Below are 27306 nucleotides of genomic sequence, written 5' to 3'. Positions count from 1 at the left end.
GGCTCTGGGGGTCCCCTAGGGGATTGGGGACAGGGGTGGGAGTGACACAGGAGGGCTGGGGGGGGCGTGGGCACAGCACCTGGCACCGTCCTGCGTTATGGGGGGCTTGAGTGGGGGGTCCCCAGCCTGGGGCGCCCTGACCCCGTGTCCCCCAGCCCCGTGGGCCGCCTTACCCCTGTCCCACCTCCCCCCCACGGGCCCAGTCGGCTCCACGCAGCCCCGGGGGCGCCTGGTAACGGCCCGTGGGCACCCCACGGGACTCCCGTGGGCACCCCGTGGGGGCTTTATGGGCACCCCGCGGGCACTCTGCAGGTCGGGGCGCGGCCCCACGCACCGCACCCCGCGGCCCCCCCGCCCCTCCCACCCGCCGCGGCCCGCCCCGTGCCCTCCCGCTCCCCACGCGTGTCCCCGCCCCGCGTGGGCCTCCCCCCCCGAGCGGCGCCGGCCCCTTTAAGGCGCGGGGCGTTCCCCGGCGCCCAGCTCTCGCGGGACTTGCGGGCCGCGCTCTCGCGAGGCCGAGGCTGCGCGCCGATTGGCTGCGGGGGGTTGAATGTAAGATGGCGCCCAGGGAGCTGTGAGGGGAAGAGGCTCGGGGCCGAGGCGGCGGCGGCGGCGCGGGGCGGCGGCGGCGGCGGCGGGGCCGGGGTGAGGCGGGGCCGGGCCGGGCCGGGGGGGAGCGGGGCGGGGCCGGGGCCGGCGGGGAAGGGGGGAACGGAGGGGGGGGGGAGGGGAGGCGGCGGCGGCGGTTCCGGGGGCGGCGCGGGCCCGGCGGGCGGGTGAGGGGGGGGGGAGGGAGAGAAGGGAGGGGGCGGCCCCGCCCGCGGGCACGCGCGCGGCCTGCTCGCGGGCACGCGCGGGGCGCGCCCCCGCTGCCCGCCCCTCGCCTCGTTACCGCCGGCCGTGTGCGCGCACCGGAAGGCGCCGCCCCGGCCTCGGCGCGGCCCTCGGCGGCCGCCGTCCCGGAGAAGCCCCCAACATGGCTCCGGGGGCGCGGCGCCGCCTCCTCCTCCTCCTCTTCCTCTTCTTCATCCTCCTCCTCCTCCTGCCGCCCCCCCGGGGAACAAAGGCGGCCCCGGGGCTCTGGGGGTGGCACCGGCCCCGCAGGAGGAGCGCCCCCCCCCTCCCCCCTCACCCTACCGGGAGCACCGGGTCCCGGTGCCGGGGCTCTCCGGGCCCTCCGGGCACGGTCACCGCTGCTGCTCCTTGTTCTCAGCTCTGCCTGCACGGCCCGGGGCAGGTGCCGGCTGTGCCCGCCCGCTGGGTGGGTTGTTTGTTTGTTTTTTTTTTTAAGCAAAACTCCCCTTAAACGGCTAAACCGGGCTTAAAAAAAAAAAAAAAAAGGCAAAGGAGCTGGGGATGGAAAGGGCTTCTTTGTTCTGTCTTCTCCAGAACGTTACAAGGCTAAGGGCTCAGGACAAGAGCAGCAGAAACACATGCACCATGGTGACTGGTGAGTCCGGACCGTCCACCTGCCGCGAGTCGGGTGTGTGTGCTCGGTAACCTCCGCCTGAGCTGTACCGACTAACCGTGTGTGCTCGCGGTCCTCGGAGAGCCTCTTGAACTTAGCGCCTGGAAATCGCGGTCCTGCCGCCCGGGGAAGGATCGCGTCCCTTGGTAGAAGAAAGCTTACTGCTCGGAGGCTCCTTTTTGTTTTTAAAATGCAGTCTTAAAAACGGGCTGCCGAGGTCTAGTAAGGATGGACGCTCGCTGTTTCTAACGTGTGGCTAATGGATGAAAGGAACACAGACGTTAGTCTGCTTTAGGAGCGTTAAAAGTGGCGACTGCAGCAGCGAGCTGCGTGTGTTGCAGTACAGAAGCCTGTTGAATGCACCACTGAGCCTTAAGGGGCTCTTCTGTCAGAAACAGGTGGGTTTAGTTTAAAAAATGTGGCTTCTTGGTGCGGCATTGCTTACCTGAGTCTTCACCCGGACCTGGTGCCTCTGCAGCCGTGCACAGTTCTGTGAAGCACAGCTCTGAGCAGCTCGGTGCTCGTTGTTAAATGTCCCCGAGCAGGGTGATTCACAGAAACCTGGCCCAGGCTGCTCCGTTACCTGAGCTACCTTCAGCTCTCTTCTGATCCCCAGAGCTGGGGGCTGTAAAGCAAACCGAGGGACGATCCCGGTGCAGGTTTGGAGCAGGAGCAGTGCTGGAAGTACTGCAGGGCGCGGCGGGCTCCGGTCTGTGGCTGGATTTCCAGTGGTTCAGACGGGCACGTCACTGTTACAGGCGTTAGGGACTGTCAGCACAGTAACTTCAGGTGGATAACAACAAAGATGTTTCCATGCTACAAGAGAGCACGAGAGCTTCCTTCTCGCAGCGTGTGACAGGGCGAGGTTCACAGGACTGGGCTAGCGGGCTTCTGACTTCCATGCTTGCTAAAGGGAGCCGGTTAGGATGGAGCAGCTGAGCTGGGGCAAGGGTTTGTGTTTAAGGAATTCGTGCTGTTCGTTCCGCTTCCTGGTGGTCAGAAGAGGTAGGTGATGTGCTGGTGGTGGATCTCCTCGTCTTTGGGCCTGTTGACTTTGCATCTGGGTTTCTGGTGGCTTCTGGTCTCTGCTGTACAGGAGCACGGCGCGCGTCCGAGCGGCTCTGGGTAGAAGGGCTGGAGTTCTCAAAGCGATGTCCGAGCCTTAACAGGGTGATGCTGGGTGACGTAACTTCAGCTCTTTGGGTTAATGGATAACCGCTGCTGAAAAGAGCGGCCCTGCTCACCTCCCCGCTCCTTCCCATGACAAGATTAACAGAAAGCGAACACCCTAAGACTCGGTTCCCCGAGCCCTTTCAACGTAACGAGCACGAATGCAGCAGCGAGGAAGAAGGCAGGACCTGTGCTGAGAGGTGAGCCCTCCCAGCTCAGCAGCACCTTGCCGTCATGCTGCCTTCGCCGTAAGGAAGAGCACCCGTAGCGTTCCCTCCTGGGCTCCCTGCGTGGCATCCTTGAGGCTCGTTCCTCAGAAGCCTCCCCTCTGCGAGCCGTGTCTCCTAGCGCACCTCTGCGCGGGCACGCACGGTGACTGCCCTCCTGAGAGCTTCCCTGTGGTGCTGAGGTCAAACCTTTGAAAGTTCCGAGCAGAAATTTGGGACGAGTTAATGACCCAAAGAGCGTTTTCCAGCTTGAGAGGATCTAATGGAGCTCCTTACAGTTAGGTGCGAGGTTTGTGTGAGTGTGCCTGGTCTAGGTCCTGTCTGAGGCCTGTCTGAAGATGCGTCAGCAAGGTTGTTCCCCATCGGTGTCACCTTGGGCGTGCAGTCAGCAATCACCTGGGAAGAGGTTAATTAGCAGAGGTACCGGGCATTGGCTGCGCCTCTTCAGTGGGGAGAGCTGAGTGTTGAGCTGAGAGATACCTGGCTCTTTCTTGGGTGGCTCCTGGAGGAGAGCTGGGCCTTCCCTGTGCTGACTTTTACAGAATTGGTGCGTTGTAAGTGAACGCTTGTGCTTTTTATCCCTAAACACCGATGCACGTTTCCGGTATGTTTTCTGTAATGACCTCATAGAGCAACAACTGCTGTTAGTAACTCCACAAGCCGTACGTTCAGCACCGGCCGCCTCGTGCGTTCCCCTTACCTTTGATATTCTTTTTCCGGTGGGCCTGGTTCAGTGCACTAGCCATGAACCTCCTCCGTGTAAACAAAAACTCCTGTGTGTTTAGACTCGCGTCACGTACCAGTAAGCGCGGTTAGGATTTGCTCCGGCGCTTGCTGGGGTTGGTGGGAGCTGGGGTCGGGCCTGGGGCGTACGGCTGCGCTCAGACGGAGCGCCGCCGACAGCCTGGGACTTGCTGCCATTTTCACACAGCCGTGGCAGCCCTTCCGTTCAGTCAGAGGTTTCTGTCCCGGTTCCAGTCGATTAAATCGCTGGGAAATGATTTAAACGGTTCTGCTTTTCCTGCTTGCTCTCGTTAGAGCTGCAGCCAAAATGCGCATACAGCGGTGGTGTCCCATTCCCTACCTCTGCACGGCTGGATCCAGTGACTCTCCTCTTCTGGTCCCAACCCTGTGCTGCTTCACATCTTCTCACAGCCCTCCCAGTAGCTGGTGGTGTTACAGCTCGAGTCTATTTACCCTTTATCGGGACTAATGAGTGCCTTAGAAACAGCCAGCACGCTTACTGCAGGAACCATTTGTGGGTTTAAACAAGTCAGGAGGAGAAGGATGCTGTCAGCACGTACCCTAGAGCTTTCTAATGTTCTCAGGTGTAGTCATCTTTTATTTCTCCCTTGCTCTCGCTTTCCCCAGTCACCTGGTTTCCTCTGTCCCCGTACTCGGCATGTTCCATGTAACCTCTCCCTGTACTAAAAGCACCATCCAGAACTGATGCCGCTGCCACCTGTTTTATTTCTAGAGCTCTCCTTCTCTGTGCCTGTAGTTCCCGGTCCGAGGAACCTCTTGATTCTAGCACTCTCCTTCTGCTTGCTCTGTCAGGCCGACAGGGCTGCGCTAGTCCTGACAGCAGCGGATGAACACTGCACCTGAGGCTTCCCCTTAGCTGCCTAGAGCGGAGCTGCACGGCCTGGTAGAACGCCCCGCTTGGTTCTCCCACCTCTGGGACCGCAGAGCAGGGCCATGGATGTTGGTTTCCGAGCTTCTCTCACTAATGCTGCATGCCGCAAATGAATGAAATAAGTGACTTGGTTTAGTCCGTGATGGGATTTTGCTGGTCCGGGTGAAGCGCGGTGCTAGGAGACGGTACGGGGCGCTGAGCCCTTTGAGACGGGCACCGCGGTCCCACCTGGTTGTCGGTCAGACTGCTGAGGGTTAACTCGAGAAGGGTGCAGTGGCGCGAGATGCCTCCTAAAACTAAAGCACCTGTCCCAGGGCATCTGGCTGTGCATGTTTGCTAGTTTCCTGTGGTACTCGGGATGAGGAATGAATTACTGGAGCTGGGAACGTCCTTGCGCTGGAGGAGTGCCGTCGTTAAGAGTTTTAACTTTCTCTTTCCTTAAGGAACCCTCAGGACCTTGCAATATGAATAATTCTCTGGAGAACACCATTTCCTTTGAAGAATACATCCGCGTGAAGGCGCGAACGATCCCCCAGCACAGGATGAAGGAGTTTCTGGACTCCCTTGCTTCCAAGGGGCCGGAAGCCCTGCAGGAGTTTCAGCAGACCGCCACCACCACCATGGTGTATCAGCAGGGTGGCAACTGCATTTACACGGACAGCACAGAGGTGGCTGGGTCTTTGCTCGAACTTGCTTGCCCTGTGACAACCAGTGTCCAGCAGCAAACTCAGCAAGAGCAGCAGATACAGGTTCAGCAACCCCAGCAAGTCCAGGTAAGCGTCTTAAATCATCCCTAAATGTGTGTGTGTGACTTGCTAACCCACGGCGCGGTGTGCAGAGCCAGCCACTGTCTAACCTGAAACCACAGGCAAGCACTTAAGAAGCAGGACCAATTAACTTTATATAGAACAACACTATTTCCCTTTCATTTGAGGAATTTGGTAGTAAATTTCTCTCTTGACGGTGCCTCCATTGAGCCCCTCCATAGGAGGAGTAACATACATAGCAATGTAGTGGTGTAACCTGTTTGAGAAATGGTTGACAGTTCTGGCATGTACACAGCTCCCTGAAGCCGTGCGCTCCGCGTGAAGCAGCTATAAATACCCTTCCCCCTCTGCCCGTCTTACTTTCTCGGGTTGTTTAGAGCGGCCCTGGGATCTAACTCTCCATTATTATTTTTTTAAAAGTACTCTTTAAATGATTTTACTTGGATATTCTAAAAGTTGGAGTTCTTGATCTGGGTTTTAAGCTGGGCGAAAATGCGGGTTGGTCAAGTGATGAGCTATGGTAAAATACCCAGAAAGATGCGTACGTGTCAAGGAAGATTACCCTGTTGCACAGTGGAAGGAGTCTTCTGCAGCTTTTTTTTTTTTTTAAACAGGTCTTAAAGTAATTAGTATTAAGTATTGAATAAGCAAAATCCAGCGCCAGGCAAAACCCATAGAACTTAGAATGACCAGAGTAACCGCCTTGGCCCTCAAACACACTTCTTAAACAGCTCACAGGTGGCAAGGCGTTTACCAAGGTTCCTTTACTATACGTCTCCAACAGCTGAACTCAGACTGCAGCTCTGGCTCCGATACGCCTCAGATACGCATCTTTCTGCCTTCTGTAGCATGAAGTTGTGAGCTTTCTTCTGCAACAAATGAGGGTACGGAGGCAAATGAGCAGAGATAAGGTCGCGGGGAGCTGCCGCAGTGCAGTAGGCTTGTGCTAACAGCTCACTTGTGCGCTCTTCCCCTCCAGTAAAGACAAACTTTCCTCTTTCACTGGGTAACTTCTCTCCAATTACTCTTTCTATTGAGTAAATGAATGCTCAACTAGGACTTCGCTAACCTGTTGCCCTACAGTAACTTGTGTTGCAAGGCTTTTGAAGAACAAAAGCCTCTAGTCTCGCAGACAGATGCCTTAGATCTCTGTGTGAGTCTATTAGAACTGGTCAAGGGTGCTTTTGGTTCTGCCAGCTAGCAGATTTTCTGGGAGAAGTCTCATCTTTCAGTTCAGTAGAAGAACTAGTAGGAGAGTCGGGTGGTTTTTTTTTTTTCGGTGCCTCAGCCTTGAAGATGCTGAAGGCCCCGTAACAATTTTACAAGTTAAAAGGAATATATATATATGATATATATGATATATATATATGATTTCCTGCTGCCACCTCCTTTCAGAACTTCTCAAAGTTCACACTTGACCGTTGCAGGCCTTGTAGTAGCGGTGATAGGGAGGGAGGTCATATATCACGCACTCCAGAGAAAAATAAACTCCTGACCTTCTTGGAAATAACTGTAGAGTTGCTGCCAAAAACCTGTTCCTATTTTTTAAACTAAATGGCCTGCATCTTGAGGAGAAAAATATCTAACGAAAGGCAAACTTTCAGAAGCCTCTCCTAAAAAATGTTATGTAAACTTTCTGCTTTGTTTTTGGCGCGACTCTGCTTTAAAATACCTGCTTTAAAATACCTGCTTTCGCATCTGTCAGTACCTAATTAGTGTTTGCACTGCCTAGTGCTGCCTCCCTTTAGCCTGTTGCCAGTCCCCCAAACACTGGTGGCACATCTGGCACTAGGTACAGCTGCAGCTTCTGTGCATCGCAGCGCACCTGGGTTCACGTGCCTTTTAGCCTATGGATCAGAATGATCTTGAAGGGAACGAATTAACCTTATTTTTTCCCCAAGAACTGGGTGGAGGAATGCCTTTACCCCTTGGCGAGAGTGCTTCGGTGCTCCGTCTCCCAGGGTTTCTGACTGAGGTGTGGTTGATGTTAGACCCATGATTTAGCACCCACCTGTTTCGTGACGGTCGCTGTGGCAGCGGTAACGGAGCGTGGTGCCTGAGCACGGCGGGGCTGTGACGGGGACGGCGTGCCACCGGGGCAGCGCGCCCCGCTCGGCTGCCTCGCTTTGCTGAGCTCCATCCACGTCTGCGGTACTGTGAGGATTTTCCATCGCCCTCCGAAGGCTCCGAGATTTTGATCAAACTTATGTCATCCCAGTACTTGACTCGATAATCCGTTTAGTTCTTGCTAATCCAATTGCTCATCGGTGGAAGACCCTTTGAATGACGATGCTTGTGGCTGGCAGCGTGACAGCGGGGCTGAAGGCGACTAATAATATCGCGGGTCAGATGACCCCACGGCTCCGAGTGCCGATGACAACCTTTATGATCATAAAGATAGACGGTGCTCAGGTTTCATCCTCAGTGTTGCTGTGACACAGACTGTACCTGGCTGCTGCTGATTTTATTTATCCTAGCAAAATAAATCTCCTGTTCGAAGGAGAACTTGCCACCTTAGGGTTTTCTTTCCTAAAGTGTTAAACAAATTGTTAACTAACATTTATTTCAGACTAGTGGGAGCAACTGCTCAGTTAGGTTAGGTACTAGACCATGTTGCCGTGAAGTGTCTTGGAGCTCTTTCCATGGCCAGTATCGCAGCGATGCCATTAACTATCTTAAGGAATAGTTCAGTGTGCCAAGTTGTCATACCCTGCTCCCTGCATCCAGGGTGTCCGGGAAGGGCTGCGTTTTGCTCCAGTCAAGTAAGAGTTTGTCAGCTCTGCCTCTGGTGGCATTGTTCCCAGCTGGTGTTGAGCACTGAGGCCATAGAATCGATGATACCAGCAAGAGGTGTTAGCACTGACTTACAGAGCACGGTAGAAGATAGTGAACCTCTTCCTCCTTTCACTACTCATCTGTGCGTGCAAGAAGATTTAGCTGAAAGAATATCAGAGGAGAGTAATAAGTGTGTTTGTGTAGGATGTACACAGTGCATGCAGGGAGGATCCTCAGTTCTGGCCCTTTCTTTAAGACAGTCCGATGGCAAGGTTGCTAGAGCTGGTTGGACTGGGGTTGTGGGGAAGACACTACAGGGGAGCAAGGTTGTCAAACTACATAGGGGATGATGAAAAGACTGCATAAACCATGAAAGCTTGTGCCTTTCTAATTGCTCAGTTCCTTATGTGTTGGCTGTTCATCTTCTTTTGCCTTCCCCTGGTCTGCTCTGTGACTTCAGACCGCTCTAGGAAGCTGGGCAGTGTTAATGACATGAGGCAGGAAAAGATGCACTTAAGGAGCTCAGAAGAAAACCTTAGCCCTGGCTCTGCGCAAAATACATATACTTCTTTCACTTTTGATGGATGTGGCTTTCTCTAACAGGAGGTAGGGCTCCTGTTTGCTTATCTTTGAATATAAGCAATATTAGCGTAGCAGCTAGTATTTATTACCCTTTGCTGAGCTGAGTTTGCCGCTTCAAAGAATGGTTGTGATCAAGAGGGATGTTTTAAAGATAGCCCGTTTTTTTAATATGGAAATAGGTTTCTCCTTAGGAGAGGGGGGTTTGTTCTCCCTGGTTCACATGTTCCAGCTGTCTCAGGTCTAAATCCTGCCCCAAAGTACAGTGTGGCAACATAATCCTGGTACGGTCACTGTTCAAACATGCAGAGGCCCAGCGTGGCACGTGGAATTGTCTTACTGATGTTGATGAATGAGCAGAGGGAAAAAAACTGCAGTGAGAATCTGGTGGTAGTTGTGAGAGGTTGACTTGTGCACTCCCCGTAGGCCTTGTTTACTCTGATAGATAGCAAAGGACTTCCTGTAAAGCAGCTGAACAGCAGCTTCAGCGTTTCCTGCTACTTAGGGATCAGGCTTTTCACCTACTGCCTACTCGTGTGCATGCTCTAGGTACCTTCTGATGGAAGCTGAGAAGGAACCCCTCGTTCCCGTGGTGGGTTTTGGAATTACTTCAGTTTAGGACTCTTTGAGGGCAGTGCGTTTTCAGCCTGGTTTCCCTAAACAAGGCTACGAACCGTTACGCGATGGCTGTTCTCCTCTCGTTAACTTTCTCACCAAGGGGTTCACCTCCGTTGGTTTGCCCAGGTGTGGAAGTTGGAGGTGCACCTGCAGTAAGTACCCCGGGTGGGTTGGGAGCATGCTTCCTGCAGCAGGTTTGCTGCCTGCCTGCTCTTACCTCTCCTGGCTTTGGAACCTCCCTTTGGGATCACCTTCAGGTGAAACTGAGGCACAAGCTGCAGTCTTCTTATGACTTAGGATTTTTCCAGCTTGGCCACTTACTTGCTCTTTGCATGTGCTCAGTTCTGGACAGAATGTGTGGGTTTTGCTGTAAGTGACAGAAGTCTTCCTTTAAGGGACTTGTAGTTCTGCCCTCCTGTTGCAGTACAGGGCTGACACCTAATGCATTTTGATTCTCTAGTCTACTACTATGGTCCAACTTCTAGCTGTTTTATGGTAAAAAATGCATTTCTCTTTGTGATTGCAGCCTGCTGGGAAGTGATTCTTTTCATGCTGCTGCACCCAAACTCCTGACAATAAGCAGTCTCAGCACTGTAACTTGGCATGTTGGTTTATTGTACCAGTATAACCCAGGAATTCCCAGCATAACACGTCCTCGCTTTAAATCTTCGCTTTAAGGCTGGAGATTGTTCTCTCTGTTGTTCTTGGCTTGCAAACTTCAAACATTCCTCTCTGTACAGGGTCTTTTTAAAAGTCAGCCCCTGATGCTTTTTAGTGTAATTCTTTGTCCTTTTGTCTCAGATACCAAGCTCCATCAAGGAGGTCAATGTAAGAGGTGTAGCAGGCAGACCTTTGGTATTCGAGAGGAGCGATCTCTGGTCAGGAACGCGATGTCAGCAGTATGGAGAGCTTCCGCTGGTTCTGGAGTCTGCCTTCTTGCTTGGGTCTGGGCTCATTCTTTGGGTGTTTAAAGAAAATAATAATAACTGTGTGAGCTCTAAAGCAGCAGCAAGGCATTCTAGCTGTGGGGGTCAGGAGTATCGTGTGACTTGAGGTCATGTCTCCTCACCTGCTGAAAGTTAGGGAAGTTGCCCCTGGCTTTCAGAGGCAGTAGGCTGAGGTTCTAAAGGCAGAAAGGAGAAAATGCTGTCTTGTCTGGTCTGCTCTTAGCCTCTGCCTCTTGCAGACGATACCTCTTGCTTAAACCCGTTTCACTGCCTTTGTAAGTGTGCTCGCATGCTGAAATTTTTCGTTTCAGAAGCAGGCTTTCAAGTCGTAGTGCCAACAACAGAAATACTTTGTATGACATGAAATCACTAACAGAAACTCTAATGTAAAATTGTGCCTGCGATGGCGGTGGGGGTGCTTTTAAGGTGTTCTTAGTCAACATTTAGGACGAGAGGGAACGGCCTCAAGTTGCACCGGGGAGGTCGTGTGTGTCTTGTTACCTTGCAGGAAATGATACAAAGCCCACATCATCTGGTGCGTGCTGCACGTCGCTGTCAGCAGGAGCCTCTAAAATTCACCGTTCTTCCTGAGAACAGAATGGGTTCCTAACAGGAGGCGACTTCGAATCGGTCTGCCACTGGTGCATTTTGCTATCCCACTTAGTGCTTAGCAACTCTTAATTGGCTGCAAACGAATCCATAACGTTTTTTAAAACTTTTAGAGGTCTCTTTGGGAAGTGGGGTTGAGGTTTTGTTCATCTGTGCAGCGTAGACCTGAGTGAGTGTGGAGTCTGTTCAAATGTTAGGTTAGCTTGACTCGATCTGATAAGTGAGATAGAAAAGGGTGAGGCAACGTGAGCAGGAAGACAGGGTTTTGGGACTAAATTGCTTCAAACATCATGTGGCCCTTGTAGGTGTCGCTAATAAAGCTCTACATCCCTCAGCGGGATTTGAAAGGAGAGGTTGAGCAATTCCCCCCCCTTAAGGTATGGCTTTAAGGAAGCCTGGAGAAGTGATCGTGGAAGCCTGGGACATTGCTTCTAGAACAAGGCGATGCAACAAAGTGGTTTGGGGTGAAGTGGGGAGGCCTCTGGAGAGGAGAGCAGACCTTGGGTAGGGTCCTGGGAGTGGAGGTATCAGCTTGCGGATATTTATTTTCCCTGCACTAAAATGAACTGTCCCCTAATATGTTTTGTCCATGTTATTCAGCATTGTGTAAGTGCATGAGCTAGAAAATATAGCTGAATAACTTAGATAATAAATGGAATTAGTAAATGATTAAAACCAGTTAACTTATCTCTTTCTCGGTGATAATTATACTTCTGAAGCCTAAAAACACAAATGCTGTAGTGGTGTCCTTTAGCTCACGACAGATTCACATGAAACGTGCAATATTTCCTGTGTTAACACCTGCTTGTGTAGTGCTACTATTAACAGTTGGTTTCAAAAGAAGATTTCTCTGCTTTGTGTGGAAAGAGCCAAGTGCTGGTTTCGGCTTACCCGTGGTGCTTACTGCCTGGCACTGGCAAGTGATCCTGCCGCCATCTGGGGCCGGGGTTGAGAGCAGTAAAATCGGTCTTCAGAGCGTAGTGAGGATGAGACAAAGTCCTGCATTTTGCAGCAGGAAGCTTCACATCAGAGTCGTGATGTGTGATGAGTAGGTTAACGTACGGAATCGTGAATCTGAGCAGAGAAGACCGGAGCACAGAGCTCCAGGGACGGACCAGCCGTGCCGACGGCCCCGTGGTCCGGTCGCTGGCGCTTGCTGGCCCCTAACTGCCGAATTGGTGTCGTTGCAGGTCCAGGTCCAGGTGCAGCAGTCACCGCAGCAGGTCTCCGCCCAGCAGCTCTCTCCGCAGCTCACTGTCCACCAAGCTTCGGAGCAGCCGATACAGGTCCAGGTGCAGATCCAAGGGCAGGGGCAGCAGCAGGCGTCCCAGACAATACAGAGCCAGTCTCTTCAGAGCCCCAGCCCGTCTCAGCTGCAGGCAGCTCAGATCCAAGTGCAGCACATGCAGACTGCCCAGCAGATCCAGGCTGCCGAGATCCAGGAGGAGCACATACAGCACCAGCAGATCCAGGCCCAGCTCGTGGCTGGACAGGCCATTACTGGTGGCCAGCAGATCCAGATCCAGACGGTCGGGGCGCTCTCACCTCCTCCTTCTCAGCAAGGCTCTCCGCGAGAGGGAGAGCGGCGGATCAGCACGGCCAGCGTCCTTCAGCCGGTGAAGAAACGCAAAGTGGATATGCCTATTACTGTATCGTATGCTATTTCAGGGCAGCCAGTTGCCACAGTGCTGGCCATTCCTCAGGGCCAGCAACAAAGTTACGTCTCGTTACGGCCAGACTTATTAACGGTGGACAGTGCCCACCTGTACAGTGCCACTGGGACCATTACTAGCCCCACTGGAGAGACTTGGACCATCCCCGTTTATTCTGCTCAGCCGCGTGGTGACCTTCAGCAGCAAAACATCACCCACATCGCCATCCCGCAGGAGGCCTACAACGCTGTCCACGTCAGCGGCTCGCCGACGACACTGGCTACCGTGAAGCTGGAAGACGACAAGGATAAGATGGTGGGAAGTACTTCAGTAGTGAAGAACTCTCACGAGGAAGTGGTGCAGACTCTTGCTAATTCGCTCTTTCCAGCGCAGTTTATGAATGGCAACATCCACATTCCAGTGGCAGTGCAGGCTGTGGCAGGGACGTACCAGAACACAGCACAGACGGTGCACATATGGGACCCCCAGCAGCAACAGCAGCAGCCCACACCGCAGGAGCAGGGGCAGCAGCAGCAGCAGCTACAAGTCACTTGCTCAGTAAGTTTAACTTCTGGGTCTCGCTCCGTGATTAACGTCTTGCAGATGTTTTGGGGAGAGGGGATGTGAGCAGACAGCTGCTGTGTGGGAAGCAGCGACGGCTGTCCTGTAGTCTGGGCGTGACATGGGGCATTTGACTCCTGATGGATGTAGGGCTGCAGCATGTGGATGTTGGTGCATAATTATAGGGTGCAAAGCTGCCCAAAAGAAAGTTCGGTGTTGCTCTTTGTAGTGTAAATTAGTAGATAAATGCTCGTTGCTAGCTAGCCCCTTCCTAGCAGGTATCCTGAAGTCTGTGGGCTTCTCCTGACCTGCTCTAGGGGTGGCAGTGGAGAGGCAGGGACCCCTGCAGCACAGCAAGCTGCACAAACGTACCGGTCACCTAGTCGTCAGCTACTTTGTGTTATGCAGCACGTGGAGTCCACAGCAGATCCGGTGCCCAGGTAAAATGGCAAAATCTGAGTAGCTGTCAGGGCAGACTCCGTGGATCAGGTGTACCTGGCTGTCGCTCCGGGTCCTGCTGCCAGCAGATGCCTGCAGTGCAGGAACACAATAACGGCCAGTGGCAAGTAAAGCATCTCTTTGTCACGCCTGGCAAACATGACAGCCAAATGTGTTGGTGTTTTTTCGAAAGGTTTTATTGCGAACTTTAAGCCATAGTTAATTTTAAATTGGCTTTTAAAACTTGAATAATTAGGGCGATTAGTGGCCTGTCTTACTTGTGCAAACGGACGTCGTTTTTCTGTTATTATCAGAAAGTGTAGGGATTGATCTGTCGGAGCCTGTTTTTGCTGAATGGAATGAGAGCAAAAATACCCGAGTGTGCTAGCATAAATATTGTTATAAATTCTTTGCAGTGTATAAATAGCACCGCTGGCTTTATAAAGATGTATGTGCCCTCTGCTTCATCAGCAAGTACTGAGCTGGAGAGAATTGCTTTGGGCAGTCACATCTGATTGTTTCTGGACCGAGTCAACCTCGGTGGGCAACAGCGTGTCTTCCCTGGAGAGGGCTCCCTGCACCTCCGGGTGCCCTCTTTCGTACAGCTGTGCTTTAAGCCACGGCTCGTAGGTCTTGTAATGCGTGTGTTGGTTTGGTTTTTATTTGGGTGGGGGGTTCTGTTTTGGTGATTTCAAAGAGCCTTCTGGATTTTATTTTTTTTCCTGTGTTGGTATATTAGAGATCATTTTATTGCTTTTGGCTACTTAAACAAACCAAGTTGATAGAACCTCTTGCCTTTCCACTAAAGAGGATTATTTGGGCTTATTTCTAGGGTATTTTAAGAGTGTGAGGCACATTCATAGGATCCTTTCCAAAGCAGGAACTCCGTTATTTCTTTGTAAAGCTTCTACTAACGTGGTGTACCCCTGTGCCTAGTGGTCTGCAATTCTTGGGTATCAGGCAGTTTTTTGATGACAAGTCTGTGGAATAATCCCTACACAGGGAGGCACGTGTTCTTCCTCTGAGGGCAGTAAAGCTGCTACAGGTGAGCATCCAGCTTCTTTCTGGGTGTTGTCTCTTGCAACTGTGAGACCGAGAAGTTTGCTCCCTGGCCCCCAATGTCCTCTGGCACCGTGCTGCTCTGGGGGAACACCACCAAACTTTGCTTCTTGCAGTAGCTCTTTCACGCGTCGTTCTTGCTGCCTGATGATCCCTGTCGCGGTGTCAGCTTTAACTGCTGCTGACTGGGGCAAGCTGCAGCTATTTCACCCTATTTTCGAAGCACACAAGAAGTCACTTAAGAAGCACCTTCCAGGCCTGTGCACTAACCCCGGGCTGTGTGCCCGCTGTGGGGCCAGGGCAGAGGACAGCCCATCAGTTGGGCTGGCGGAGGCGGCTGCCTCTCCGCAGCTTTCTGCTGGAGCCCGGTGGGGAGGAGGAGGGTGGAGGCGCAGTGCTGGCTCCTGCAAAGACAAGGTGTCGGCTCGCCCTTGGACTCCTGGCCTCTCAAAGAGAGAGGCTTGCTTGACAGCGTCAGCTTTATTGCCTTGATAAAAGCCGAAGCCTTTCAGTCAGCCTCCTGCCGCAGCTATGGTGATGGAGGCGCTGATATGCAAACAGCTATTAGGAGCTGATGTGAAAACAAACCAGCAACAAAAGCACACTAAACCGGAGGTAGGCAGCCTGTCTGAAAGCTCCAGTCTGAGGCTCTTACAGGCTTTGCATCTTCAGCTGGTCGCTTGTCTCTTTTTTTTCTTGTTCCACTAAGGAAGGTCCAGGCATTCCTAAATCTCTGTGCCACTTTTGCTGGGCGCTGTAGTACTGCCAGAGCAATTTTGACTGAAGATCGGCAGTATCAAAGGGAAAGTCACTTCATTGTGGCAAAGCCTTTCTTTTTGGGGTGACTTAAGAAATCGAAAGCAAAAGTGTTCAGATGTAGGAGTTGATATCTGTGTAACAGTCAGGGTTGCCAACGACGATTTGACTAAGGGCAGTAAAACTTGAGGTTAACCTCGTTAACCAAGGTGGCAGTGAGACTTTCAGTGGCAGGGGACTGAGAAGCTGGAGTGAAGAATGTTGAGTGAGTGCAGCGGTAGAGTTCGCTGTTCCTTCCGGATAAGTGCCGCTGATTGCCTGTAAAATAAGTTTCAGTTTGAGGTAATCCGTGATGATTTAGGGTGCTGTTCCAAAGTAAACTTCTGGAGGTCTGAGGACCTGGTTATGTCTATAGCAGGACGTGTTGTAGCTGTTCACAGAACAGTAGCTAGTGAGCATCAGCAGTGTTTGGTAGTTGAGAGCACTGCATTGCAGCTGGATGAATGTTTTGATGCTGGTGTTCTAGCCTATTATTTTATATCTCTTACAAATTGCTTCATCTTACCAGTTTGTGTCAGTGAGAGCAGAGCATATTTGTTCTGCCTACCTGTTAAATACAGGCTAATGGAGGGAGCCTGCCCTCGATGGGCAAGGGTGGGCGGGATGCTAGCAGCGTACAACAACAAGTGTTCCCAGAGCCTGGCTCAGGACAGCCCAGGTGTGGGCTGTAGTTGTTCATTTTGCTGTTTGAGAGGAGACCAGAAGTCTGTTTTTGAGAGGACTTCAGCCCTATGAAGATCCTTGCCTTTGAACTAGCTTCTCCGTGGTGTTGTAGCAAGGATTGTTGCTGGCTGCTAGGTCTCCTGTGGTGTTCTGCAGGACTTCTGAGTGCATCAAACATCAAGTTGTGTGGATTTGCTGAAGGGATTTTAGATATGCCCGTTCAAACAAAAAACAATACTTGGAGAGACAAATGCTCCTTCTTGAGCAGCAGTTCAGGTTAGACAGCAAAGGCCGCGTTCCCTGGATGGATCTTGTTAGAGAGGGGTGCTGCAAAAGGCTGGTCTCCTGGGGCTAGGGGTAGCACTGCGTTACTTCTTTTTTTGTGTAACTTTTGCATATTGACGTGTATGTAACCGAAATATTTTCTGTCACAGGCTCAAACTGTTCAGGTTGCTGAAGTTGAACCACAGCCGCAGCCACAGACTTCACCTGAACTTCTACTTCCAAACTCTCTGAAGCCAGAAGAAGGTCTTGAAGTGTGGAAAAGCTGGGCACAGACCAAGAATGCAGAGCTGGAAAAAGAAGCCCAAAATAGGCTAGCACCTATTGGAAGTATGTGTCATGACACAGATTTTCTTTCCTTTCAAGTAGGGATTATTCAGTGACTGAATGTTGAGGTGTTTTTTGAGAAGAGTGCTAAACAATTTTGTTCCATCAGTGATTGTTTTTAAGTTTAAACTTTGATTTACTTTGCACTACCAATTATTGCATGATCCAACTGCCACAGGACATGTTCCAAGGGAAATATTATAGGTCTGTGCTGAGCCAACTTGAGCAACTAGTCTGGTGGCTGTAGAAAAAGGATATTATGTGACTGCAATGTGTGGACAAACAAAATGGCTGTGCATGCCAGCCACGCTGGTAGGGCAGGCGTGGAGTTGCTGTTTTCCTGTTGCTGCGGGGCAGCATTTCATTGTGGACATGGTAAAAGAAGGCGGTCGTCATGCAGCTGGCAGGGCAGAGTCTTCCTCTTGGATTCTTGCCCACTTATCTTTCAGCAGATCTGACAGCCCAAGAACTTGATTTATTTCCGTTTTCTTTATTATACGGAGAGAATGTGGTAGTACTGGGCCTGCCGGCTAGAGTGGCATTGCTGGAGACACGGGAAATCATTCCTGAAAGGTCAGAAATAATATGGCTTTATGGCTTAAATAATATGGCTTTGTTTTGTTTTCCAGGGCGTCAGCTGCTGAGGTTCCAGGAAGATCTCATCTCTTCAGCTGTGGCTGAGCTGAATTATGGCCTATGCTTAATGACACGAGAAGCTCGGAATGGTGATGGTGAACCCTATGATCCAGATGTGCTCTATTATATCTTCCTGTGTATTCAGAAGGTAGGGGGAGGACAGTTATATATGCAGCAGAGCTGTGTGTTGTCAGAATATGTAGGGAGATTCTATGTTTAAAAAAAGGGAGACTGTGCCTTCTATTGAGCTTCCCAACAATTTCATAACAAAAGACACTCTGGTTCTTACATTTAAAAAATAAATTATAAAATAGTGGTGTAGTTGAAATGTACTATGCGGCAATGTTTTCTTCTCCTGAATTAAGTTTGTGAAGAATTGTTAATAATTGAGTTCAGTATCATGGTGAGAACAATAAATCCTTTTAGGCTTGGTTTTCTGGGGGAGAGGGGAGAAGAGGAGTGATGTTTGAGAAACCTGTCAATGTCAGGATTTGATCGAGCTGAAGCTTTCAGGCAAGAACTTAGCTTTGTGTGATGTGGGAAGTCTGAGCTGGTAATATTGGTGTGCTTTCTGGAAGAGCTGCAGGAATAGAACTGAACTCTGATAGGAAAATTGGGTATCTCTTCTTATCTGAGAAAATCTAGAGTACACAGGACAGTTATGTGAACTAACTTCTAATGAACACTTAATAACAGGTGAATCCAGTCAGCTTTGCTGTCTAAAATGTTTTTTCTTCCTGTCTCAGCATTCCCATGGTAGTGACTGAGGTTACTTATCCTGTACTATCCTCAGTGCGAGGGTCCTCACTTTTCTAGGCAGGTTACTCTGCAGTGCTGTGCTGTGAAGTGTTTGAGTAACTAGGTGCCTGAGCTCTTAGGATAAGGTCTTGTCTGTCAGGAACGTACGACCACTGTATTATACGACTGTATACGATATACTGTATACGACTGTGTTGTGAATCTCTTACAGTATCTCTTTGAAAATGGTCGAGTAGATGACATCTTCTCAGATCTCTACTATATTCGGTTCACTGAATGGCTGCATGAAGTTCTCAAGGACGTACAACCTCGTGTTTCCCCTCTTGGTAAGAACTTGCCTTTATGAACATTAAAAGTTTCTGGGGCTTGGAATGTTTAAATGGAACTACAGCTTGAGTGTCGTCTGAACAGAAATCCTTTCAAAATAATTGATGTCCCTAGGATGGATCACATTGATAGGGAGAAAAATGTTGCATGTACAGTGAATGCTGAGGTTATTGCACGTGTCAGGTTCTAGCCCCTGGTTGTTGCTGAGGATTATTTGATGATTACTTCTCACCCATGAGAAGGCGGATAGTTGAGATTTTGTACTGTCATGAGGTTAGCTTGCTTGGAAGCCAGCTGATCCTTGATCCAAATCGAGCTTCCTCATCTGAAGCACTAATACATCTTGCCCCTAATATGTATTGTAGCTTTGGGAGAGATGCAACACCCTCACGTTGCCATGTAGCCAGATGGATATGGGCTGCAAGACCAACTAAAAATGCATGGTTAGAGCCTCGACCGCTGCAATGAAATGCAGCTCATCTCAACCTTGTGTTGACAAGATGATGGCTATAGGGGTGGAGGAGGAGTTTGAAAAGAGACCAGTTTTGTGTGTAAGAGCTAGGGTAAGAATCGCATTTATAGAGTGCAGAAGCCTGCTTTCTTAGGTCTTCGTTCCCTTTGATCTGATTAGGTGTCAGTGAAGAAACTATTGCTTGTGTTCAGAAAAGTAGCTGATGTTACTGGCTAGATAGCTAAGTAGCACCGTGAGTTTTGGAAGCCTTTTGTTTTCACTCTGGCTGTTTGATCTGTGCTTTGTCATTCCCCAAGCCCTGGAGTTCATACTGCTGTCTGTTTTTCTATTTATTTGTGTATTTGGAGTATAGTATTTCTCTTCTACACAAAGGAAAAAAATCTGAGAATCAAAGGATTACTCATGTGTCCAAATACATCACTTGGCACTGTGTGCTGACTGAAGCTGTGTGCAGGGCCAAGAGCTGATTTGTTACACTGGCCTGCCTGCTCTCACATATTATTGGATTAGGAGCATCTGCATTGGAGTTGGGCCATTAATTAAAAGCTGTTTAAGTGCATATTTATTTCTCTCTGGGATGGGATGTATAGATATTGCAGGAATATATTCTCTACAACTTGAGGTTGACGTATATATACAATTGTTTCTTAAATGTACTTGCTGTTTAAAAAAAAATACATCTGTGCAGCAATGAATCTGACATCATTAAAGATCTCCTCTTTCCCTTAAAATTTATAGGTTCTCTCATACTTTCAGACTATAAAATGCTGCCTGTGTTCCTGCTCTAACTGTCTCCTGGCATGACACTGACTTCTGATTCTTGCAGGTTACGTCCTCTCCAGTCACGTAACAGAAGAGATGCTGTGGGAGTGTAAGCAGCTGGGAGCTCACTCCCCTTCCACCTTGCTCACTACACTGATGTTTTTCAATACAAAGTAAGTACTTAGGTCTTTGGGATATTTTCAGTATGAAAACTTCAGGTACTTTGACAGGGATGGTAGGAAACTGCTGCATTGGATTAGGGCAACATCACGATTTTTGTGTGGTTGCAGACAGCCCTCTTGCAACCCCATGAGGCAAAGTAGATGCAGTACAACAAGGAAATGAGCTAGCAGAGGGAAACTGGACTTCTGGCTGTTGCATGCTTTGCTGCTGGAACAGTCTTTAACAGTGTTGATTTGAGCTTCAGCTGGTTCACGAGGAGTAAAGATAACTACATCACTGTAGCGATTGTATCCTCTGAGTGTCTGGTGTTCTTTTCTTGCTGCTCAGATACTTCCTGTTGAAAACAGTAGACCAGCACATGAAGCTGGCCTTCTCCAAGGTGTTGAGGCAGACCAAGAAGAACCCTTCTAATCCCAAGGACAAAAGCACGAGTATCCGCTATCTGAAGGCTTTTGGCGTACACCAGACGGGCCAGAAAGGTAGTGTCTAGAAGTTTTCTTTGGGAATATTTACTTACTGGGCTTGAAGAGACCCGGAGATGTCTGCAGGTAGGGCCATGAGAACCCAAGGCTCTGCTAATTATTATCAACAGCCTAACAGTGAGTTTTCTGTGTGTTCTCTCAGAGAGCACAGTACCTTCTAATAATAAGTACCTTTTGAGGACACATCTTACCTGAGGAATATAGGACTCATCAAGAGCTGAGGGTAACTTTTCTGTTTTTTATGGGCAAAGGGACAACTGGGTGTAAGTGCTTCTGAACAGGGAGAGAAGCTTCTTTGGGAGGACTTCCCTTATTCAAAGTACTTGATGCAAGTGAGCCCATGTAGAATTCCTGCATAAATGCAGTCTGCCCTCCTAAAAGCACAGACCCAGGATTTGGCTCAGGCATCTTATTCTCTGTAGTGAGATTTCTGTCATTTGGGACACAGGTAAAGTTGGAAAGATGGGTATGGGTGGGTTGCATTGTTCAGCAGGCCTTGGAGCAGAGCAAGCTCTCCATATAATGCTCCGAGTACTTACAACCAGGTGGTTTGCCCTGGAACAGCCATACGTCTCTTATCAGTTACGGCACGGTGACAAGATGCTTCAGAGCGCTGAAGCTCTGTGGCATTGCTCAGTTTGTCGTGCTTCTCATTCAGCGTGTGACAGATTTCGGGGGGGTTGCTCTGTAGTTACAGATGACATGTATGCGGAGCAGACTGAGAATCCAGAGAACCCCCTGAGGTGTCCGATAAAGCTGTATGACTTCTACCTCTTCAAATGGTGAGAGCCCCTGTTACACGTGTACCATTGCTTGTCTTCTGTGGCTGTGTTGAACTGTGTCTTGTAGCTGGCCTAGTTTTTAGGGCAGTGTCTTATTGTTGGCACAGTTTCTGCATTTGCATAGATTTACATAGCTGGGGAGGGGCATTGATATGAGAGGGTGAAATTTTGCGATATTGTCACCTGACTTAACATAGAACTTCTGTGGTATTTAAAGAGACAAATCCTGACCTGTGAACTGGCTGGTTTTAATTTCATACTCGCTCTGAAGGTTTCTTGCGTTGGCATGAGCTCGCTGTTCTGCCTGTGACTTGCAAACAAGTGATCTGGAAGCATCTGCTACTTGAGATGAGGGTCCCATTCAAATTGGCTTCTGAACAAAAATGAGGACTGGAAATTGGAGGGAGGCACAGAGGACTCACCTCTAAGTTATGATGATTCTGATAACTAAAGTGCGTGTTCCTCTTCATGGATTGCTCTGCAGCTAGCCTAGATGTCAAAAATAAGCTGTTTTTGCTCCACTCTGAAAGACCTTTAAGGCCAAGTGTTTGTTATACTTCCAGCGTGAAATAAGGGTTACTTCCTTGTAGTTGTCGCCATGACTTTTTAACCTTGGCATGGCCTAAAAACTTTGGGACCACCGTTTTCTCTAGGAGTAACTCCGTACCTACAGAACAAGTACCTTCATGTCTCGTCAGCCAGATGTCCCCGGTCAGGATTTGTGGAGCCCGGGATGAGGACAGTGGTGGTCTCTCCCTCCCAGGACATTCCGTTAGTCTGGTTATTTCTGATCTTCCTCACGCAGCCCCCAGAGTGTGAAAGGCCGGAATGACACGTTTTACTTGACTCCGGAGCCAGTGGTGGCCCCCAACAGCCCGATCTGGTATTCCATCCAGCCGATCAGCAGAGAGCAGATGGAGCAGATGCTCACCCGGATCCTGGTGATACGAGAGATTCAGGAAGCTCTTGCCGTGGCTAATGCCAGCACCATGCACTAAGGCATCCTTCTTGGCTCGGAAGGGGTGGGGTGGGGTGACGGGGGAGGGACAAGCAAAGATAAATTGTACAGACTTTTACACTAAAGGAGATGCCTAAGTTTTTGGTTTTTTATTGGTGTAGTTATGAAGCCCTTTTAGGCTTCTTCTCTTTAAAAGAATCTAAAGGAAAACCTACCCATTGTGTATCCTACCCAACACATCAAACTGTTGGAACCATTGGAGGCTGCATATCCCCTGCAAGCTGGGAGCTGTGGAAAGCTGCTGGTTGACTCTGTTTTTTTTTATGATGTAGAAAATATGAACTACAGAATTGGCCTGGATGACTGGGGCCTCTGTCTCCTTGGAGCACGTGCAGCCTAGAGGGCACAGAATGATGGATGGACCTGCTCAGCCAGTGGAAGAGAGGCAGGCATCTTCTTTTCTTGTGCTTGGACGTTAATTTGCTGTTATCTTGGAAGGAAGAGGAGAGAGTGAACTACAATTGTCATTTATACAAAGAAAAAAAAAACAAACAACGATTTCTATTCAGACCTTTAAGTGACATTTTTAGATGTTAAAAGTACAAACTTTACCACACTCTTCTTTTTTGGCCTAACGTTGAGGCCTTAAACCTTGAGGCTCCTGTGCCTGATGGAATTCTTGTAACATACACTTGTGTATCATATAAAGATACCACCCTGTTTCTCTTATGTATTCTTACTCTAGTTGTTTATTAAGAATGACGAGCACGTCTTTTCAACATGCCATTGAACAATGTGTCTTTATTTGGGGAAGAGTGAGCTGTGAGGGTGGGGGGGTCATTATACAAAGATCAGTATGCAAACTGGTTGTTTTCATCCCTGTTTGTGCTTTCCAGCTTGAGTCTGCTGGACTTCTTTCACCCCGACAAATGAGGAAGGTAGAAGGGGATTAACTTCTATTGAAGGACCTGGCTGCTTGCTGATGGAAGCTCAGTGTCAGGCTAGGAACGTGGGATCTGTGAGACCAGCTCAGACCGTCAGTCTGTCCTAATGTTCCGTGGCCAGCCTGTGAGGCTTCACTCCTAGGCAAATCCCCCTCTCCCCGCCTTTACAAACACACCATACCGACCGCATGGTGGAGGGGTGTTGGAGAGAAAAGGGCCTTCCAGGAGCAGCACGTGTGCTGCTATGTAACAGCTTTTTCAGAGTTTAATACAGCTGTGTAGCTTCTGGCATCATTCATGACCATAAACCCCAACCCTGTAGCCTTGCCTTCCTGCATCTTAAGTGGTTGCTCTGTTCTATATTATTAACAAATAGTCTGCTCTTTTGAAGCCAGCGGGTAGCCAACCGTGCTTGAAATGGGAGATCACTCTAGCCAGGCTTGTTATTTGTGCCACAAGCTTCTTGGATGTGGAGAGGTGACTCTGCTTCTAGAACTCGTCTTCCTTGCTTTTCCATCTCATATCCCTTCCCCGTTCCGAAATATATAGGCATATACTTCAATATATATATTACAGTAAAAGAACTTGTGTACAAGCAAGCAAATTTCTGAAGCTTCTGTTGGCCACCACCTGTCTGTATCGAGGAGGAAGGTTCGCCCTCTCTGTTGGGTGTGCACAGGGTAAATCTGCACATAGGATGAAGGTAGGCGTAATGTTGTCTGCTGCTGTGCTTCTCATCCTGGTAGAGGTGTGTGGGCCTAGAGAGGCTTCGAGCCTCTGATGCTTCATGTTGACAGTGGTATTCCTGAGAAAGCAGATGTGCTTGAGTTGGTCGCGAGTACGATTAGTTTGTTCCCTGTGTAGGACTCTGTGCTTAAATAGGTGCAGAGAGGTGAAGTAGCAGCTCACTGTTACTTACTGGTGCCTGCACTCTAGACTTGTAGCTTAGTTTCCCACCTCAGAGTTATGCAAAGGGAAAACAGAATTGGGTTGGTGCCCAGGTCCCAGTGGGTACGTTGGGAAGATGGCACCTGCGCCGTGTGTCATGCTGGAAACTCACCTTCAGCTAAATTCGGCCATCGGGAGTCAGCTGCTGCCTCCTGGTAGGGTGACTGTCAGGGTTGCTAGTGCCACTTCGGCTGTCGGAAGCCTATAATCCCTTCACCATACCTTAGCGACTGAAGTGTCTATCTGTGGCCGTAACTTAAATATTTGATCAATGATTTGAGAGAAACTGCAGACTGACCTGTGCTCAGGTCCCAGTGTGTGCTCTGCAGTACTGCATGTGAAACTAGCTCCGGCGTGCCTGCACTTCTGTGTGAGCCTGCTGCTTTGTCTCCATCAGAGATGTAGTCAGCTGCCAGGTACAAAGTGTACAGGTCGCTTTGTTAGGCGGTTTTGGGAGTCGCTTCTTATTCTAAAAGTTGCTAGGAGCTGGAATAACTCGATGGAATATTAGAGCAGTTTCAGGTTAGGGTTGAACAGATATTTCAGCTGAACTTTCACAAGAAACAGAATTCCATGTTACCTTGAAAAATTCCAGCTGGTGCACTCTCCTTACTACCCTTAATAGCAGGATGATCTAAAATCCTAGCAGGAGACAAGTTGTCCTTGGTCTTGGTCTATACTGCTTAGGAGTGGAGGAACTTGGCACGTAGCCGTGGAGATCTCCTAATGATTGGTTTTGTTCTGATAGACTGAATTGTTTCCATTACTTTCTTGTTGTTCAGACCTACATAGGAGATGAGCTTGCTGACTTGGAAGTGGACTGCTGTACTGTTGTGTACCGTCTCATCAGAATGTCCACTGTGTTAATTTCATTCCCTATTTTTAGAGACAATCGGTATACTGTGATTTAAGGTTTATTTTTCTGGGCCTGGCTTCTAGTCTGGCTCTCTGGAGCTAGTTTAAAAGGTACAGTATTTCTAGGATATAAATACTATGTTCTTTGATAGTGAAGAACAGGATCTGCTCCCTTTTAGGGGCTCATAGGAAGATGTGCACAGAGTAGCACAGACGAGTGCTGTGGCTTGGGGTTGCTATCCAAGTTCTGGGAAGTGTTCCCAGTCAAACGTGTAAAATAGCTTTTTAACACTTTCCTATAACCAGCTTGTTTGAATGCTGCTTAAAGGGCATTCCACCTAGGCTCCGAGAGTGCCAAACTGCTAGCTCTTGTATGCGTGTATATATTAAATGAGAACCCTCCGTGCCCTCTGCCTTGTATGAGACAGGCTGAAAATACGTCAATCTTTAAATAACTAAAGCTGAAAAAGTCAAGCTAGAAGACCCTGCATTGTTGGTTTCGAACTATGCCCATCTTGTCTCTGTGGTATGAAAGGAACTGTAGAAAGCAGAGTATGACTGACTATTGTAAAGCACCTCACACTCTGACATTACTCATGTATTGTCCTCTCTCTTGACACTAATAGCATTGCTTTCTTACAGAAACTTGTAGCCCTCTACACACTTGTCTATGGCACCATTAGGTTTTCATTCACTTTCAAGAGTTGAAGCGTTTTCTTTATGTGGTAATGGCTGAAGCAGCAGACCAGAGTGGTTCTTCGCTCCTGCCTAGAGCGGTGAGTGAAGGGAACAGTCTAGGTGTAGCTTAGCAGGACGTTCGTCTGTTGGCTGCTTTACCCCCAGAGATCTCCTGGGTTTCAGGTAGGAGACAAGGTCTGAAGTAGATCTTGCCTTAAAAGACTTATTGTGATCCCGAAATAAGAATCCTCTTCTGCGCTGTTGCTCCTAGGACAGGAATTAAGAGTCTTGTTCTCGACTGCGTCAGGGCTACCAACTGCTTTGGTGTACTCTGAATGAATTAGGCTATCTTCAGGCCTCCTACACAGTGATAAGAACAGCTCCAGAAGTGGTAGAAATGAGCCCTCTGAGCATACGTGGGGTGGAGGCCTTCGTAATACTGTCGTTGCTCATCTTCTTGCTGATCTGAGTGCTGCTAGACACTAACTGGCTCTGCACAGTCTAACCAAACTGCATTCTTATCCAATTTTAATAGTGACTTACTTGCAATTAGTGTTTGGGCTCTTAAATCACTGTTAAAGCGGGATATAAACTGTCTTCCACCCTATACGGGACTTTTCTCCCCATCTTCTTGCTGGAGCTGCTCCTCTCAAATACTACAGGGAACGTACCTTACTCTATCATTTCAGCCTGTTCCGTCTCACTGGTGCCAATGCATATGAAAAAGCCCTTCTCAACTGCTGGCAGTGCTAACCCGAGCATCTTCCTACCTTAAGAAGCATCTCAAATCTTCTTCCAGAAGTCTCACTGACATGCTGCCCCAAGTCTCTGCAGCAGTTGCTGTGTCCCCTACCTGTCGGTTCCCTTCCGCTGAGCGGCTGAAGCTCAGCTCTCAGCGCCGCAGTCACTTTCCCTCTACAACCCTGTGCATAGCAGCAGTTTGCCTGCTTCTCTGCTCTTATTTGAGCTCATCAGGATGGGGAGGCAGATCGAACCCACTTACAGCAGCAATAAACTGTGTCTAGAACTCGAGGGAACTGCAGGAGAGACCAAGGTGGAGGGGATGTCTCAGAAAGGCAGGGTCCAGTTGCAGCCCAGAGCCTCGCTTGATAATGAGTGTGCAGCCTATATGCAAAATACGTCTTGTCTGTCCCTCCCGTGTTGACCCTGATCTAAACAGCACATGTGATTGGCATCCTGCAAAGTGACCTTCAAAACTCTCCAGTAGCTTTGCCCCGTGAGTAACTCACACTACAAATCATTTTAAAGAGATGCACTCAACTATTTTTTTAATTTAATTTTACTCTTATATTCTCTGCTCTTTGTAATCTGCTTGGAAATAAAATGTTTTTCCCTGCAGCCTTTGTTGTAGTCTGTTTGAGAACCATTAAACTTTGCCTGGTGTTTCCTTTGGAACAGAAGCTAACTTGCCTATTTACTGCCATGCCCGTGCGCTAGCATCGCAGCTGAGTTCAGTGTGAGCCTCCTAGGTAGGGTTAAGAAACCTTGATAGCACTGTCCTTATTTAAAATAAAGGGTTTATAGGCTAGTTAAACTGATCTTGGTCTGGCACAGTGCCTCCACTTCTGATCCCGTAACAGGTAACGCTGACTCAAGTGCGCGTCCTCGGCAGGCAGAGCTCTCCTTTGGAAGGCGGCGTCTCTGAGCTTGGCCTCCTGAACGAGCCTCTAGGTGTCCTTGCTGGTTCCTGCGGCGAGGGGTGTGAGCCTAGGCACGTTGTTTTCTACAAAGGACAGTGCGTTTCTTCTAGCTCCACGGCCCTAGCAAACCCCAAACGCTGGGAAAGGGATGGCTGGACAGATGAAAACTCTTAGCTGAGAACTGACCCAGGGATTGCCTAAAACCAGGGTGAGATGCAGTCTTTTATAGGAGACTGTCAGGGAACCAGAAGTGAAACGCTGGGCA

The 27306-nt window shown here is 49.4% G+C and overlaps 1 protein-coding gene across 7 annotated transcripts; it reads left to right on the top strand.

The window, feature by feature from the left end:
• Positions 1-510: 510 nt before the first annotated feature.
• On the top strand, positions 511-22734 carry QRICH1 (glutamine rich 1). Of its 7 annotated transcripts, XM_080606812.1 has the most exons (12): positions 546-645; positions 1390-1450; positions 4945-5274; positions 11987-13006; positions 16420-16597; positions 17224-17378; positions 18201-18315; positions 19615-19723; positions 20061-20212; positions 20907-20997; positions 21803-21996; positions 22288-22734. In XM_080606812.1, exons 3-11 carry the CDS (start codon positions 4966-4968, stop codon positions 21993-21995), a joined length of 2322 nt encoding a protein of 773 aa, XP_080462938.1. In that variant the 5' UTR covers positions 546-645; positions 1390-1450; positions 4945-4965; the 3' UTR covers position 21996; positions 22288-22734. The 7 variants fall into 7 exon arrangements, with proteins under 7 accessions (XP_080462939.1, XP_080462937.1, XP_080462938.1 ...); XM_080606809.1 differs by having other exon boundaries at positions 21803-22734; XM_080606807.1 differs by lacking the exons at positions 546-645; positions 1390-1450 and adding an exon at positions 928-1261.
• The last annotated feature ends 4572 nt before the right edge of the window (positions 22735-27306 follow it).

This window comes from Anser brachyrhynchus (assembly GCF_964034855.1).
Source record: "Anser brachyrhynchus genome assembly, chromosome: 10".
Lineage (NCBI taxonomy): Eukaryota > Metazoa > Chordata > Aves > Anseriformes > Anatidae > Anser > Anser brachyrhynchus.
Note: the sequence above shows the minus strand (reverse complement) of the source record. Positions and strands in the feature narration are given on the sequence as shown.